Genomic DNA, 16,986 nt, shown 5'->3' with positions numbered 1-16,986 from the left:
GTCATGATACAAAAAATTGTCGCATGGATTCTAAATGCATGATTTGAGGAGGTTTTTCTCACGCTAAGGACGTCTATCCAGTGCAGGAAGATGCCACCGAGTTTATATGCTTTAATTGCGGGGCCAATCATAAGTCAAATTTTTGGGATTGCCCTTCACGCAGGAGAGTCGTTGAGGCTCGTGCAAGGCAGATGAAAGATAATATCCGTTTCCGGAATTTCCCTGGAAGAGTATCGAACAATACTCATTTTCAGTCAACGATCGCTTGATTAGGAATCATACCCATCAGGAAGATCATAATCATGCTCATTCACAAACTGATTTTAATCCGTCGGGTAGCAGTTCGAATCTTTTAATTTCGAATGTATCTACCCACGGTCAATCTTTTGCCGATATCGTAGCAGGTAATTTGAACTCTTCCCCTATTCTTACTATGAGTACCCATTCTAGTTGTTTCGAATCAAATGGAAAAAAAAACCCTACCGCCACAGTTAACATCTACTCCGTCTCTTCGTCTACCAAAAATTCTAACGGAAAATCATCAAATGTACTCACTTCAAGTGATATGTCTGCCAAGATCCAGATAATAATTTAAATATTTTAAATTGGAATGCTCGTTCTCTGAATGGTAAAGAGGACGAGCTGTTTAATTTTCGTACATCTAATAACCTGCATATAGCAGTTATAACTGAAACGTATTTGAAACCTGGATCTAAACTCAAAAGAGATCCTAACTTTTTTGTTTATCGTAATGTTCGACTTGATGGGGCATGTGGAGGAGAATCATCATTCATAGGCGTATAAAACATCAACTGTTTTCGTCATTTGAAACTAATGTTTTTGAAACTTTAGGTATTTCTGTTGAAACACAACTTGATATATATACTTTCATAGCTGCCTATTTGCCTTTTCAATGCCCTGGACAGCAAGTTAATTTGCTCCAAACTGACTTGCGAACATTGTTTCGCAATAAGTTAAAAAAATGTTGTCATTGGTGACTTATTGCCAAACATCGGTCATGGAATAATTCTCAAAGTAATTCCGACGGCAGAGTTTTATTTGATGAGTGCTCTTGAGGATATTTCTCAATTCAATAACCTGATAGCCCTACATGTTTTCTTCTTCTAGAAATCCTTTTACGATTGACTTGGTCTTAACCGACTCGAGTCCTCTTTGTAGCCAATTAGTTACTCATGCTGATTTTGATTCTGATCATGTGCCTGTTACATTTCAAATATCCCATGAAGCGATTCTCAATCCTATCAGCTCCACTTTCTATTATCTTAGAGCCGACTGGAATATATATGAAACGTATGTTGACTCTAATCTTGATATTTACATTTCTTTAGAAACTAAATTTGATATTGACAATGCTCTTGAAACTTTAACAAATTCCCTTGTTGAAGCCAGGAGCATTGCAATTTCAAAATCTGAAGTAAAATTTGAATCCGTGATTAAAGACGATGATCTTAAACTCTTGATCCGTCTTAAAACGTGAGGAGAAGGCAATTTCAACGCACTCGCGATCCTGCTATGAAAATTATATGGCAGGATTTGCAGAAAGATATCAAGAAACGTTTTACACAATTAAGAAGCAAACATTTTGAAAATAAGATTTCTCAAATGGACCCTGGCTCTAAGCCCTTTTGGAAATTATCTAAAATCTTGAAAACACCTCAGAAGCCAATACCGGCATTAAAAGAGGAAAACAAATTATTACTATCTGATTGCGAAATAGCTCAATAACTTGCTACGCAGTTTAAAAGTGTACACAATTTTAGTTCAGGACTTACTATTCCAATTGAAAATCAAGTTACTCAGGACTTCGAAAATATGCTCCATCAAGAGAACGTTTTCGAAAATGCATGTGAGACTGATTTGGAAGAAGTGAGAACTATTATTAAAAAAATCAAAAATATGAAAGCTCCTGGTGATGATGGGATTTTCTACATCATCATCAAGAAACATCCAGAAAGTAGCATATCATTTTTAGTTGATATATTCAACATATGTTTTCAATTAGCATATTTTCCTGACAAATAGAAAACTGCCAAGGTTGTTCCAATTTCAAAACCAGATAAAAATCCTGCAGAAGCTTCTAGCTATCGTCCTAGTCCTATCGGCTATTCTACTGGTATTGCTCTTCTAGACATAGAAGAATCATTCGACAGTGTTTGGCAGGAAGTCTTGACCGTAAAATTAAAAAAACTTAAATTTTTCAACATACATTGTCAGAATAATTCAAAGTTATCTGTAAAATCGTGCACTTCAGGTTAATTATCAGAACTCCAGGTCTGAAAGATTTCCTGTAAGAGCTGGTGTTCCTCAAGGCAGCATTTTGGGACCAATATTATACAATATTTTCACATCTGACTTACCTGAGTTACCTCAGGGATGTCAAAAATCTTTGTTTGAGGATGACACAGGCCTCTCCGCCAAAGGACGAAGCCTGCGTGTCATCTGTAGTCGATTGCAAAAAAGTTTGGATTTTTCTTCATACTTGCACAAATGAAAGATTTCTCCTAATGCTTCCAAAACTCAACAAATAATATTCCCACATAAACCAAAAGCTCTTTATTTGAAACCGTCGAGTAGACATGTTGTCACGATGAGAGGGACTCCAATGAATTGGTCAGATGAAGTTAAGTATCTAGGGATCATGCTAGATAAGAATTCAACTTTCAAAAATCACATTGAGGGCATTCAAGCCAAATGTAACAAACATGTAAAATGTCTCTATTCTCTTATTAAAAGAAAATCAAAACTTTGTCTTAAGAACAAGCTTTTGATATTCAAACAAATTTTCAGGCCAGCCATGTTGTATGCTGTACGAATATGGACTAGCTGTTGTAATACCAGGAAGAAAACTCTGCAGAGAATTCAAAATAAAATTTTGAAGATGATTCTGAAGCCTCCTTCCTGGTATAGTACCAACGAGTTACATAAAATATCCAATGTTGAAACATTGGAACAAATGTCAAATAAAATAATTAATAATTTCATGTAAAAATCGTTCTATTGCCACGATTAATGAGTTATATGTTTAGGTTAAGTTAGGTTAAGTAAATTGGAAACGTGTTTTTCTTTTCTTATAAGCAGCTAAGATCAACTCACCTGTAAAAAATCTGAACTGCTACGGCAAATGAAATGTAATATGTTAACAAAATGTTAAAAAATCTTAGATTTGTTTTACTAAATTAGGATGATAGTGTTGTCTAATAACACAGAACACCTAGATAAGACTGGCCCTTAAACAAAAAAAGTTGCAAAACTCTACGGGGCTCCCCCTAGATATGAGCTTTAGGATAAGAAAAAAAGCTTTTTCAAAATTTCAACTCAATTGATTGCTCCACCAGCTGGCGCAATCAGTTCGAAGTTTGTACGGGATATTCGCTTCAAATATACTGATAATTAACCTTACGTCATTTTTTCGTTCAATCTACTAGTTGATCGTGTTCAATTTAGCTCAGAATGAGAAATTCACTCGTTGATACCCTTATGAACATAGTTGCAGAAGGTTGTATCAGAATTTAAGCTAATTTACATTGACCTTTCTGTTTTTGAAAGTTAGGCTTAGATCAGCACTCCCGTACAACCGCATAAATGCATGCACCTTGTGTCGCAGCTCGCCCAGCGTCATAGGTGGCTATGATGCGCTTAGTGGCTACCATCCAGCTTTGTTGAAGAAATACTAAGCAGTATTGCAAATCTACTTCAGATAGTTAAAACACCAACTTTCTCAATTTTGATCATGATACAACCTTCTACAATATTGTTCGCTATGGTATCAAGTAGTGTTTTTGACATTCTGGGTTCAATTGAACACGATCAACAATATTCCTGACCCAAACATGAGATGATGTGCTGTTTCCCATATGTTTGAGCTGAAAATCCCATATGAACTTCAGTTCAATTGCGCTAATGGAACGACCAAACGAGCTGAAATTTTCAGGAAGTCTTCCTCTAACCCTAATGAATAATTCTGGGGGGTGCCCCGTGGAATTATACAACTTTAGTTTTCTCCCATACTGAGCTGGGTCAGTCTAACCTAGATATAAGAAATGAATGTAATGTTTGGAATGATACTAATAAAGAAATAAAACAAATCTTAATAAATAAAATTCACTAGATTCGAATGCAATTTTTAAATCTTCGGATCAAGTAATTAGACCTTATTATTTAAATATTAGCTAGGCTGATAGTATTTAACACTTAAAAGTGCTTGGAACATAGGAACTCTAGAGACCTCTAGCTTTCCAGACAGGAACCAAAAATAAATCGAAAATGGACCAAACAAGAAACAGAAAAACAAAACGTAACCTAAAAGGAACCAGAAAATGTCAGTTTGATTCTTCATCATAGAATTGGACCTCGTGACATGATTCCAGAGTGATCCGGCAATTCTCCCATCGATTTCGTAAAGTCTGTTCTCCAAGACTTACTCTTAGAACATCTTCAAACAAACTTTGTAAGTTCTTCTAGCAAAGCATACCATAGACTGACTGTACATGTCAATGGTTGCTACTCCGTGATTTATCGGAACTAGTATGAATTGCACCAGGGATCCAAATGAATAAGGGATGGGAGTTTCCGCTTACTCTCGAAGTGCAATTTTAGTAGATCTAATATTATTGACCAAGAACCATGGCAATATTCCCCTCCCATAGAAAAAAGATCCGCAGCGTTTTAGAAATGTTTCCAAGAAGAGTTCCATCACCTGCTAAGCTTAAAAGAGTTCATTACCATTCGTCTTCCGGTAGAAGCTTTTGTAATAAGTACAATAGCAAAGAATGGGTTTCATCCTCCCTGAGGCTTGCTTATCAGAAGCAAAATTTAAAACCAAAAACCTGATTTTCTATACCGTCGTTGGGGGTGACAATGGGTCAAAAAGGGAAATGTGCGATTTATTTTTTGAATAACTATCGCAATTTCACTCCAATAAACTTCAAATTTGGTGTGTATGTACTTTGATGGTACTGTTCAAAAAATTAAAGAAAAATATTTATTCACAGCGGCACAACAAGTGAATGAAAAATGACCCAATCTCACCCCATAGAGGGGGTGACATTGGGTCACTGTAATTGAAATAACTTGTTTTTGAGAATATGATTTCAAAACCATTCGCAACTGAAAAATATTGACAAAAAACGATGCAAACAAGACAAAAAGATATCTAAGATGTTTCACAAGTATGATAAACCCACTTAAAAGAAAGATTATACTGAAAATTGATGAGCTATGAGAAAAAATATGTAAACCCAACATTTATCGTCAAGTTTACATAAATTTTCTTGGTTTTTCCCTCAAACTGTCTTCAAAGTCTCATCCCCATTGCTATAAAGCCCATCCAGTTTCCCCAAAGGTGTACTGAAACAGTGATTATTTTAAACCTTCGCAAATAGTTAAATTTCGGTGCGACATTCCACGATCAATAAATTTCAAGCAGAAGTTGACATCATAATCCCAGTATTTCAGCGTTCCAACTCATTTGTACTACCGTGAGATGTTTCTATAATATGAAAACACTGATAAATAATCAAATTTAGAAAAAAAACACCCTTTTGATAAAAATTTACGATGTTGCTGCGCATGAAACACAGTTGCTGGTTTGAGAAGTTGTCAAAATGCGTTGTATTGTTATTCAATGCACGGAATACCCAAGTAGACTTGTTTGATGTTTCAGAGATGCTGTATTTAGAAGGAATTAACACATCGTAATGAAAAAAGAGAACACCCGGCACCGTTAAATGTCAAAAAAGTGGACTTGGAATTTCATTTACTATCGTTCTTGTTTGACCCAATCTCACCCCCATTTTCAATGTTTAAGACATCGTACCGAAAAAAATGATTTTTTTTTGTGGGAAAATCAAACAGATTCCGGAAAATACCAGTGATGTATAATGAAAAGACTTTCAACATTCTACTAATACAACGATAGAGGCTAGAGTACATGCGTGATACTTTGTACAGGAGAAATTTAATGTTGTAAATTTTATCTAGTTTCAACATGCAAGTTTATTGATGTAGTACACAAAAACTACTATTTCTAAAAATGTTTATTGTTATAAATTATGTGTTATAATATGTTCCCTAACATATGTATTATTTATTTTAGTAATATCAGCGTTATTAGCTGAAATATTTCACAAAATATATTTTTCCGTTTTGACCCAATCTCACCCCCTAGACCCATTGTCACCCCCATCGACGGTATTTTTAGAATTTCTTTTAATTGTTTATACTTATTAAAGAACATACATATATGCGCAATTTCATTTTTTTTGCGAATATTTAAGTTATGTAATCATATTCACGTGTAAAAGAAGCCTAAATTCCGTCAAAATGAAGAAGGGCGTATTGTCCCGTTAAGGCGTATTACTCCGAGTTACTCTAGTATCATTGGAGTGTTTAAGGATTTCCTGAAGAAAGTTATGAAGAAGATTCTCGAATCATCCTTGAAAAATCTCTGATAAATTTCTGGGAGAATTGGTAGAGGAATTACTAGAAGGATTTCTTGATTCATCCCTGTATGAGTCCCTTTAAGCATTTCAAACAATATCTTTGGTCGAATCACTAGAAGATTATTTGAAGTTTTTTCATGTGATATATGAGACGGAATCCTTCAAGAACCTGTGGAATAGCCGCCTTTCTGGAGCCTGCTGAAATTTGCATCGGGGTTCACTGCAATCAAAATAAGGAAGAAAAGAAGACTTTAGAAACCATTATGATTCAAATACAGACCTCATCGATCTTCAATTAAAAATAGAGTTTTTTAAGAGACTTTCATCAAAATAGAGACCAAGTCTCCAGGAAAAGATCTGTAAGCAGCCCTTCACCAATTACTTCAACTCAAAACTTTCTTGTACATCTGTATACTAAGTAAGTGTAATGTAAGTATACTTTGAATTAAGTCATCAATAAGAAGGGAATCATCAAATGAATTTTATTGTGAACGAATATGCCTTGCTAACATATCAAATCTTCAAGGATATATAAAATATCAAGGAAGTAATTATTTACATTCGTTAAAAATTTTAAATTGGTTAAGGTTCATGAGCGATTTACAGTTTTTTTAACTTTAAAAAATAGTTTGATATCTGATAATAAAAGCCTTACAAAAAAAGCATTTAAAATATCTAGTCTATTCTATAGGATCTAAATGTTTTTCTGAGATAAGGCCCCCCACAAAACAATGGTCCCCCATATTTGTAAATCCGGACCTGTTTGGAATGTAAATGTAAGACATGAGACATGGTTGAATGATTATATTACAATGTACTAATTTCTCTCGGTGTTCAATCACGAGAAAGCAAGTGAACGCCCAGATTATGCTATGTTTCTGATTTGTCAAACGCAATGCAAGTTAATAAACATTCTCATGTGACAGTCCCGTCTATTCATATGTTTACATCAGTGAAGGACCGGCGTTGACACGGGACTGTCATTTCAATGAAACAACTGTCTAAGTGCTTCAAAATAAGATGATTTGAAACGTCTCGTAAAACGGGCTACAGTTCGAATGCGAGTAAAGCGCTTCGAAAGCTGCTTATATGAGTGTTGGTTAAGACAGGAATGATATGCGCGTTTAATGAAACGGTGCACAAATTTCAGTGAACATCGTCATTCGGGATCGGGAGATATGAGACAGAATAGAGGTAAACAAGCACACAAGGCAATTACCTCAGAAAGAAAATGTATTTCGCGTTCAGTATCACAAGGGCGTAACTGGAATGGTAGAAATCTCTTCATCGATTTTTTATTTAGCTAATTACTCGGCAGCGCGACTGATTTTGAATGCCTTTTTCGATTTAGTAGAAAAAACTCATCGTCCTTCGTTATGTTACGTAAAAAAATGTTGCCAAGATCGATTGAATTTCCTACACTAGTTCAAAGAGATAATCGACGAAGAGAATTCGATCAATGCGGATACGCGAGGTATTGATGTTTGTTTGACGTCATTTGAGCTTTCTTTTAACGTCAGTCCAACAAGGAAGTAAAGCTCGGCAGCAATTCTGTTTATATTTACTTTCTCATAATATAGAAATGTTTGGACTTTTCATGATTCTAACTTCCTTACTTTTGCCTCAGATTCCGGACAGCTCATGAAAATCATAGATGGAAAAGTCAAATCATTAATTGAGATCGGCGGTGGTCTAAAGAGGCGTCTAAGGCAGCTGAGCATTATAAATTTTCATAGATATCTATCGGATATGGTGACTAAAACGAGCCTCGAAGGTGAGAACTTTTGAACGGCAAAAATTGAAACATTTCGTGTGAAATGTTTCCCATACAAAGCGCAATATCCAGAATTTGAAGCTGTCCGTAATATGAATCAAAACGGTATTATGCGACTTCTATTTTAATAATTTCAATTTTTAACTCTTGTTGCGCCACTGTGCTCCGCAAATCGAACGAAAAGGGACAATGCCGACGAACTGGAAAAAAATCTGCGTTTGTTCACAATCCGTGGCATAGCGCGGTCCGGTCGTTCGGTCGTTTTGGAATTTGCTGAGAGTAGCACGAAATTCGCGGAATCCACAGTGCTACTAAAACGACACGATTTTGATGTGGATTAAAACGGTTTTACGATAACGCCTTCGGAGAATAGTGCCAACAAGGAAGGCGACGATGATGCTGATTGGATGGTTGAAGACCCACGCGAAGCATGCAACATTTTGCGCTTTGTGCGGATTGAGATTTCCAATTTGCAAGGGTGGCACTTTTGATACGGTTGAATTACGGTGGCACGGATTTGGTAATTTGGGAATGGATTAATTGAACAGAAACATTGTATTCGGCTCTTTGATGACTAGGGTAGTATTTTCATTTATATTCTTTGATATCAATTCACTTTTTAATGGCGATTAAATATGACAATATGAAATAAATTCCACAATGCTATGGCGAACGTGAATTTATCCTTGCCCTTAATGATATAAGTGTACTATTTTTATTCTTTGCAATCGATTAAAATGTATTTTAAATTTTGGTGAAGTGTTGTTCACTGCTATAATAAAATGTAAACAGTGAAAAGAAAATTACTTGATGCAAGAAACTACAAATATAAATCAAGTACTGCCAGCATGGTCGGGTTTAGGGAGGAGCCATGGGTGGCCCCCTTCTTTTTCTTGGCATTACGTCCTATCACTGGGACAGAGCCTGCTTCTCAGTTAAGTGTTCTTAGGAGCACTTGCATAGTCATTAACTGAAAACTTTATTTGTCAAAGTTGCCATTGTCGCATTCGTATATCGTTTGGCAGGTACGATGATACTCTATGCCCAAGGAAGTCAAGGAAATTTCCATATCGAAAAGATCCTGGACCGACAAGAAATGAAAACCAGAATCCATTAGCATGGCTTCGATTTGTTGTCGCAAACTCTAACCACTCGGCTAAGGAAGCATGGGTGGCCCTAGACCCAAAATTTTATGTTAACCTTAAACCTAATGAACATAATCGTAAACGATAAGCATTTCAATGTAAATACGTTATGATCACCACTTATGATTTTTTTCCATAAAATTAACTTTCCTAGGATTTTTACAAGCAATGTTTAGTTTGAACAGATTGAATGTTTCTTTAAATCTCCTCATAAAGAACAAAAAACTATTATTGATTTTTAGCAGAAGGTACACACACTTTCCCTCAACCATGCTATTAATCTTACTAATTACACTACCAGTCCACTCACCATGATTAATCGATTCGGTATTCTTTTCGTCCCCCTCGCACCCTCAACAGGTAATCCTACTCCGAAAATCACCTGGTCCAGCAATGGCAAGGTACTTCCGAGCACCATGATGGAGTACTCGCACGAGTCCACGCTCAGCAGCAAACTGGTGGTACGAAATCTATCCCGTGACCATCAGCACACCGTCTATACCTGCCAGGCGAGCAACTTCTTCAAGAGGAACGTGACCACCAACGTCACGATCGAGCTGCGGTGTAAGTTTCACTTACCTTGATAAGTGTTTTCCGATGGGGTTTTATATTTTCTCGTTTTTCTACAGTGCGACCCCTGGTGGTGGAAATCGTCAACGGAAGCACGCCGCTTTCGTCGGACCGGCACTATGTCATACAGTGTCAGTCCAGTGGGTCACGGCCGCCGGCCAAAATCAGCTGGTGGATGGACGAGAGGCAACTTAAGGCAACCAATCAAACGGTGAGTTGATGTCTGGAAATTAAAACAACGTTAAAGTTTATTCTTGCGAAAATGATTCGTTCATCCAACTATATGGATATTCAGTCTATGAAATTGAGCTTCAATATTGTGTTTAAAAGTATAATTTCAAACATTACATTAATTGCTTAAATAAAGGTGTTTTATGTTAGGCAACACTACTATCATAATTCGGTAAAACTGAATTACGCTTTTATTAACATTTTGTTAACAACATTTCGTTTGCCGTAGCAGTTCAGAATTTAATAGGTGAATTGAGTTAACCTACTTATAAGAAAAAAAACTATTTCAAAAAACTGAACCTAAAAATCTAAACCAGTTATCGTAGCAATAGAAGACTGTAACAATTTTCGTCTAAAATTATTAATAATTTTATTCGACATACTGCGGCATAAGCATGAGTGTTTCCATTTGAATTTAGACAACTCAAACAGTTACCCGTAGGAAGAAAATTTAGAGAGAAGGAGCTGAAATTACATGCGACAACATGGGCATAGGATTTCCCTTGGGTATTTCCATTCGAATCGAACACAATCGAACGATAACTAAGCTTGGGAGTGAGCATGATTTAATTATAATTAACGTAATGAGTATGATTATTAAGCAAGCGTTCGGTAACTGAAAAACGAGAGTTGTTGGAGATTCAGCTTTGGGAATTCCGACTACGTTTATTTCCTGGTACGAGTTTCAACGATTCGTTTCTGGGAAGGGCAATCCCAAAAGTTAGACTTATTGTTTCCCCCGCAATTCGCGCATACAAACGTTTAAGTATGTTCCTTCACATGACACTGAGATATCTTTCAAAACGGCTTTGGAAACTTGTCGTCGAGAGTAAAAAAGAAGCTTCCATGCTTTCTATATGCTTTCTCAAGGATTTTCTTCTTTGGGAGTATACAAATACACTGATTGAAGTGGCGTTTCCAAATAATTAACCGGGGTAGATCATTTCCCGTGTCTCAAACACATACAATGCCTTTACGTTTCACCGAACTGTAATCAAGCTTGTCTCCAGCACCAATAACCACCCACGAACAAATTTCCCACTTTCGGTTTGCCAGCTCGCTGAACCGGCTTAAACTTTTACGAGCCCTCGAGCTCGTAAAAGCCCACATTTTTGAGCGCCGAGCTAAATTGATTCCAATTTTCGGTACTGGAATTCGCACGCACCAACTCGATGTCGTTCAGTCGCTCTTATTGTCGTCTGCCATCCTTTTTGGGTGATGGCATCTCGCAATCCGTTGTCCCATACCTCTATGCGCCCTGTACCTACTAATTGATTTCCTCTTCCACGTTCATTAACCGGCTCAGAAAGTGGGGTTACAGCCTTAAGAAGATTAGGTCCGCCGGTAATGGCGACAGATGGGATCCTACCACCGGCTGCGAGCCGTAGTGGGATGTGATAACAAATAAGCTACAAGCACGCACGCACGCTCACTGTCTCACAGAAGTGTTCCTGGATCTGGTGTGAGGGAAAAGTGTTGAAAAGTGCGTGAAGGGTGACAGGGAATTAGGTGTTTTCGTGATGTGGGAGTTTGGCACCCGATGGGCATAATGATGTCTATCCGGAATGGTAAACTTCATCAAAAGAAGAAAGCTTAGAAGTTTCATGTCGGAGTGTAGGAGCGTTGACAGCTGAAGAGTCGGAGTTTTAAGGGTGATGATAGAGAGATTGTGTATATTAGAAGGAAATTGATTTGAATTTTCAGTAGCTTTACTGCTCATAACTGCATATTTGTCACATTCGACATTTTTGACAATTCGAGTTTATAAGTAATCAAATGTCATCAAATGGTAATTTTTAGAAGTTTAAGCTTCCTCCCATGCTGCCATAAAATGTACATTTGGTATTTCATTTACTCAATGCCTACGTTTGTTGAATGTAACCAATATGTAGTTATGAGTAGATCACGGTGTACTGTATTGAGAAGGTGATATAATCCGAAAACAGACAGCTACTTGACGACGTAAATCCTATCCATCTCGAACAATTTTTTGAAAAAAAAAAATGATCTAGTGGCTTGGATGGCGTATGGTACGATAGGAGTGCCCATCGAAGTGAACACTACATACAAAACGCCTACTATTTGTATGAAGTGTACGGATTTCGGTCCCCCGTTGAATCTTTGTTTTGTTTCTCTATTAGTTGTTTGGCTGTGTATGCTGAGAATGCAGACCTGCAGCAAACACGTGTGCCATGGCGCACAAAGCAAGGCACTTGGCAAGCGTTATAATAAAGCCGAGAAACGAACGAAGGAGAATAGGGGAAAAGAATCAGTTCGTTATTTTCCGGGATACTTTTTGTCTGATCCGTGTTGATCAAATAAACCAACCAAAACCCGAGCAGAAGCGAAGTTCTGACCATTAAATCGAGATATTGATTTGATTGACATAAGAGATAAAAGATCTGAAGAAAATATCTAAATTTTATTCCTGGAACTTCTAAGCCATATCAAAATTTGCTGTTTGCAGATCAAATGAATAGCTCGCTGATATTGGTTAGATCTTACAAAAGCTAAATATGATATGCTCATGATATTCTAGGAGTAAATTTCAGATATCATTTTCAGATCTTTTATCTCTTATATCTATCAAGTTAATATCACTTTTAGATGTCCATATCAAAATTAGCTATTGCTGAGCTTTTTTCACCTGCTCGGGAAAGAGCCACGAATCACTCGTACTTTTGAATTGACAAACTAAAATGGATCGGGCAAGGAAAATCAGGTTTGGAGGGGCCCTGAATGGGTTATGAGTAGAGGCCCCTATACCAGCTAGTATATTGGTGAAGGTAGCATTTATTTCAACATTTTAGAACAGTACTTTTAAACTGAACATCATGGTTTTGATTCCAAAAATACATTGTTCTATTCATCATCGAATATCAGGGGGCCCTCTATAGCTTGAGTCTTAGGATGCCATAAACAGGTTTAGAAACATTTTATTATGAGCCATATACTGAACTAAGCCAAAATTGGTTTTTGTGAATAATATTTTATACACTTTTGAAAAGTAAGATAACGCAAACGAAGGTAAACAAAAGTCTGTAAAGTCTATTTTTTATGTTAAAAATCCAATCTATGTAAATTATGCTTTTGTTTTTTTCACATTGGAATGATTTTTGATGCAAATTCGTGAGGCTCCAGATTTACTACGCAACTACTCTATAGGTTCATAGTTTTTCATCCACAGGAATTCTTCTAGACATTAATTATGAGTTTTCCTCAGGTATATGTACATAGACTTATCCAGGGATTCCCACAAAAATTCTTATGAAGATTCCTCTAGAAAATCTCCCAGGATTTTGCCTTGGAATTTCCACAGATAGGAATTTCTTTAAAATTTGTTCCAGAATATCCTTCAGTAGTCCAAGAACGGAATTACAACGATAATTCTCTCAGAAATTGTTTTAACGATTTCTCCAGGTATTACACTGAGATATCTGCAAATCTTCCATCAGAACTTTTTTAGGAAAATAACACGATTGGCGTAATTCGAATTTTTACATATATAATCATGGAAGAATTCTTCAAAAAATTCATCATGGCAATTATTCAGAAATACTTCCAGCCATTTTCAGAGCCAATCCTTCAATAATTACCCCACTCATTATCCCAGGAATTGCTCCATAAATTCTTCCTGGGATTATTCCACAAAATCTTAAAGGAGTTTTTCAGAGAATATCAAAATAAATCCAACCAAATATTCCTCATAAATTTCTCCATGAATAAGAATCTCCAATAATAATTTGCTTTTAAAGATTTCTGGAATTATTAAAGAAGTAATTTCTACTTGAGTTCTTCAATTTAAAAATTTACTTAGTTTAAATACAAAATCCACAAAATGCTACAGCTATTATTGCTGTAGCTCTTTGAAGAGTTCCAGTCGAGATTTTTCAGGGGTTTCTTCTTGAAAACTTTGGGTGGGTGTTTAATGAATTTTTGAATCAATATTTTTCCTGAATACGTATCCTGGACTTTCTTAAGATTCCAGAAGAGATTCGGGAATCTTTGGAAGACTTTTCTCTTGTAGGAATTTACCACGTATTTCATCAGTGATATCAATTTCGTTGAAAAGTATATCCGTTTTTTTAAGAAATCTCCTTTAATAACAAATGTCCTTAGCATCTTCTTGGACAAAATCATAGAGAAGTCTTGTAACAATTCAATGAGAACTCCTTTGAAAAATTTTCTGAGAGAATCGTAGGAAAAAAAATTTGTGGGTATCATTGGAAAAAGTTCTTGTTGAGTTTATCAATGTACCTCGAAGGAAAATTCTGGAGGAATTCCTTGGAAAGTCTGCGAAGGAATAGTTCAATGTAATCCTGAAGAAATCTTCGAATTAATAATTGAAGCAAATTTCTATCAAATACTTCAATTTCATTCAGATGACATTTCTGAAGAAAATCACTGAATCCCACAGAAACTTTTAGAAAGATGCTTTCAGAGTTGTCTGGTTGAATTACTTGAGGAATCTATATCGAAATGAGTATTTTCGCCACCATCAGCCCAGAAGTGGTCGTATCGGTATATTACTCTTAATTAATTGACTTTTTGGTTACTAAACAAAAATCAAAAGCAATTTCATACATACAAATGAACAAAAGATCCATTATTTTTAATCCTAAATATTGATACTGATTGAAAGTATATCATTGTTTCGATTAATTGACTATTCAACGTACCCTTATTTGGAAGGGACCCCGAATTTAACTCTGCATTGGGCCTGAAAACCTTAGCTACGCCACTGTGTGTGCATACTGTTTAAAACTAAGGTGTAGTTTTTCATGGTTTCCCCATACATTTAATAATGGAGCTAAGAATACAACTTGCTTGTTTGCTTTGAAAAACGTACTATCATACAGACATTAATTTTCACCCAATCTTCACGGAGTCCTGAATAATTTTAATCTTGTAGAAAAATACAAAATAATTTTGAAATTGAAGTGCTAGTGGGCTTACCCGAAGAATACTTAAGAAAGTAGGACATTTTGCTTTACTGGTGTTGGAAAGGGAGGTCATCTCAAAAATATCCCATGCCAAAAAAAACTTAATATTAAAAAAATATATAGGTATAATTATTTTTTTTAAAGACACTACACGTTAATGCTTCCAGTGGTCTATTTGCCCTTTGAAGGAAGCAGCACACTAGACAACGGACTAGCATGCAACGCCCAGTGGCACAGTCGGAAAAGTTTTTCGGTCTGAGGTGGGAATTGAACCCACACTCCTTAGCACGATGCGGCTAAATGCCTGGTGACACTAACCGCCCGGCTACGAAGCCCACACAATGTATATACATATACATATATAGAATTATTAATCAGCGGAAACCAACGGAAAAAAATCAGAATTAACAGTTTGCTACGAAAGTTAAAAATTCTTAATATACAGTCGACTCTCCACATCTCGATGTTCTACATCTCGATATCTCTCCCTATGTCGATGATTTCATAAGTCCCTTCAGTCTGCATACATTTTCACTCTCCATATCTCGATATCCTCCTTATCTCGATATCTCCATGTCTCGATGTGTTTCTGTTGATTTTTCGTTCTCGAGTTTCTCTCCGTATGTCGATATGACCAATATCGAAGGTTACTAGACCAATATTTTGGGATTCAAAACAAATTAGGAGCGCAAAATGACGTTTGTTTGTGTTTTACTTTCTTGGCAACGGAATGTTTTTCAATCTAGTATTCATCAAAAATTTGTTCTTTGTCTCGATCTCTCCCTATCTCGATGGTCCCATCGATATCGAGATGTGGAGAGGCGACTGTACAACTAAAAATCTGACTACTGCCTCGCTTCCCATGACCGATGAAAACATATTTGCCTCTGAAAATAACCCTGAATTAATTTTTTTACAAAACTATCTTTATTATTTACAACAAAAAATTGCGTTCCGATTGATACTTTTAAGATTTTTTTTTCTCAATCAAGTCTGAATTACTGTAAAATATCTTTCCAGAAATCACCTCAAAAGTCTAACAAAAATATGTCGAATCAGGGATGGGAAATGTACTGTAGCAAACATTTACCACCTCGACATTCACATGTTTCTACATGACCATTGAAATCCAAAGCAAACCATGACCGTTCAAAAAAAAATGTCACGGCTCTTCAAAACTGTTTTCTTCTTCCCAACTGCTATTCAAATCCGAATTTGAAAAGACACGAGCACAGTGGTAACACGATTTTTCCGGTTTTCGGGATTTTGACTTTTTGCTCGGCAAAGGCGGCATAAAATTGAACTTGTTAATATGTATCGCAACAGAATGATTGTGCTCTTGCCGTTAGTACTAATAGATTTCAATTAATTGAAAACGCAAGCAACATATTAGCGATTGAATTATTTAACATTTCATAGTGGAGAGACAAAAATATTCAATCAGTGTGTGAACCTTTGGCAGCTCAACGTTGGATGGTATTCGCTCTAACGAAGGTACGGTGCTGCCATCTGGAACAAGTTAATCTTGTGCGTGAAGCGTCGAAAATTTTACCCAGTGAGGTATAGGAAGTGAAATTTCAAATGCTTATATAAAATTAACTACAATAGCTATTTAAAATCTTTTCAGTAGGGTGCCGGTGCCATAAGTGGACTACCTAAGCTATAAAAAATCCAGTAGTAGACGTTCGGGAATGATACAAAGAATTTTAAACAAAATGGTAATTTTTTACAAAGGTTTAACAATTTTCCCTCGGAACAGCAACTAATATCTTTCGAATGAAATATAAAGATCATCTCTGGGACGTTTCTTAATTTTTATACATCCATTTTAAAAACTGCTTCCATCCGTTGATCCACTACAG

At 36.2% G+C, this 16,986-nt stretch overlaps 1 protein-coding gene across 1 annotated transcript in view; it reads left to right on the top strand.

Moving 5' to 3' along the window:
• The window catches only part of LOC5569257 (contactin-4), a 1,061,856-nt gene that overhangs the window by 505,836 nt on the left and 539,034 nt on the right, over nucleotides 1-16,986 (top strand). The window contains exons 6-7 of the mRNA XM_021854379.1: nucleotides 9,741-9,944; nucleotides 10,010-10,161. Of these exons, the coding sequence (XP_021710071.1) occupies nucleotides 9,741-9,944; nucleotides 10,010-10,161 (356 nt within the window). The remainder of the gene's footprint in view (nucleotides 1-9,740; nucleotides 9,945-10,009; nucleotides 10,162-16,986) is intronic.

Source organism: Aedes aegypti, chromosome 3, assembly GCF_002204515.2.
Source record: "Aedes aegypti strain LVP_AGWG chromosome 3, AaegL5.0 Primary Assembly, whole genome shotgun sequence".
In the NCBI taxonomy this organism is placed as follows: Eukaryota; Metazoa; Arthropoda; class Insecta; order Diptera; family Culicidae; genus Aedes; species Aedes aegypti.
Note: the sequence above shows the minus strand (reverse complement) of the source record. Positions and strands in the feature narration are given on the sequence as shown.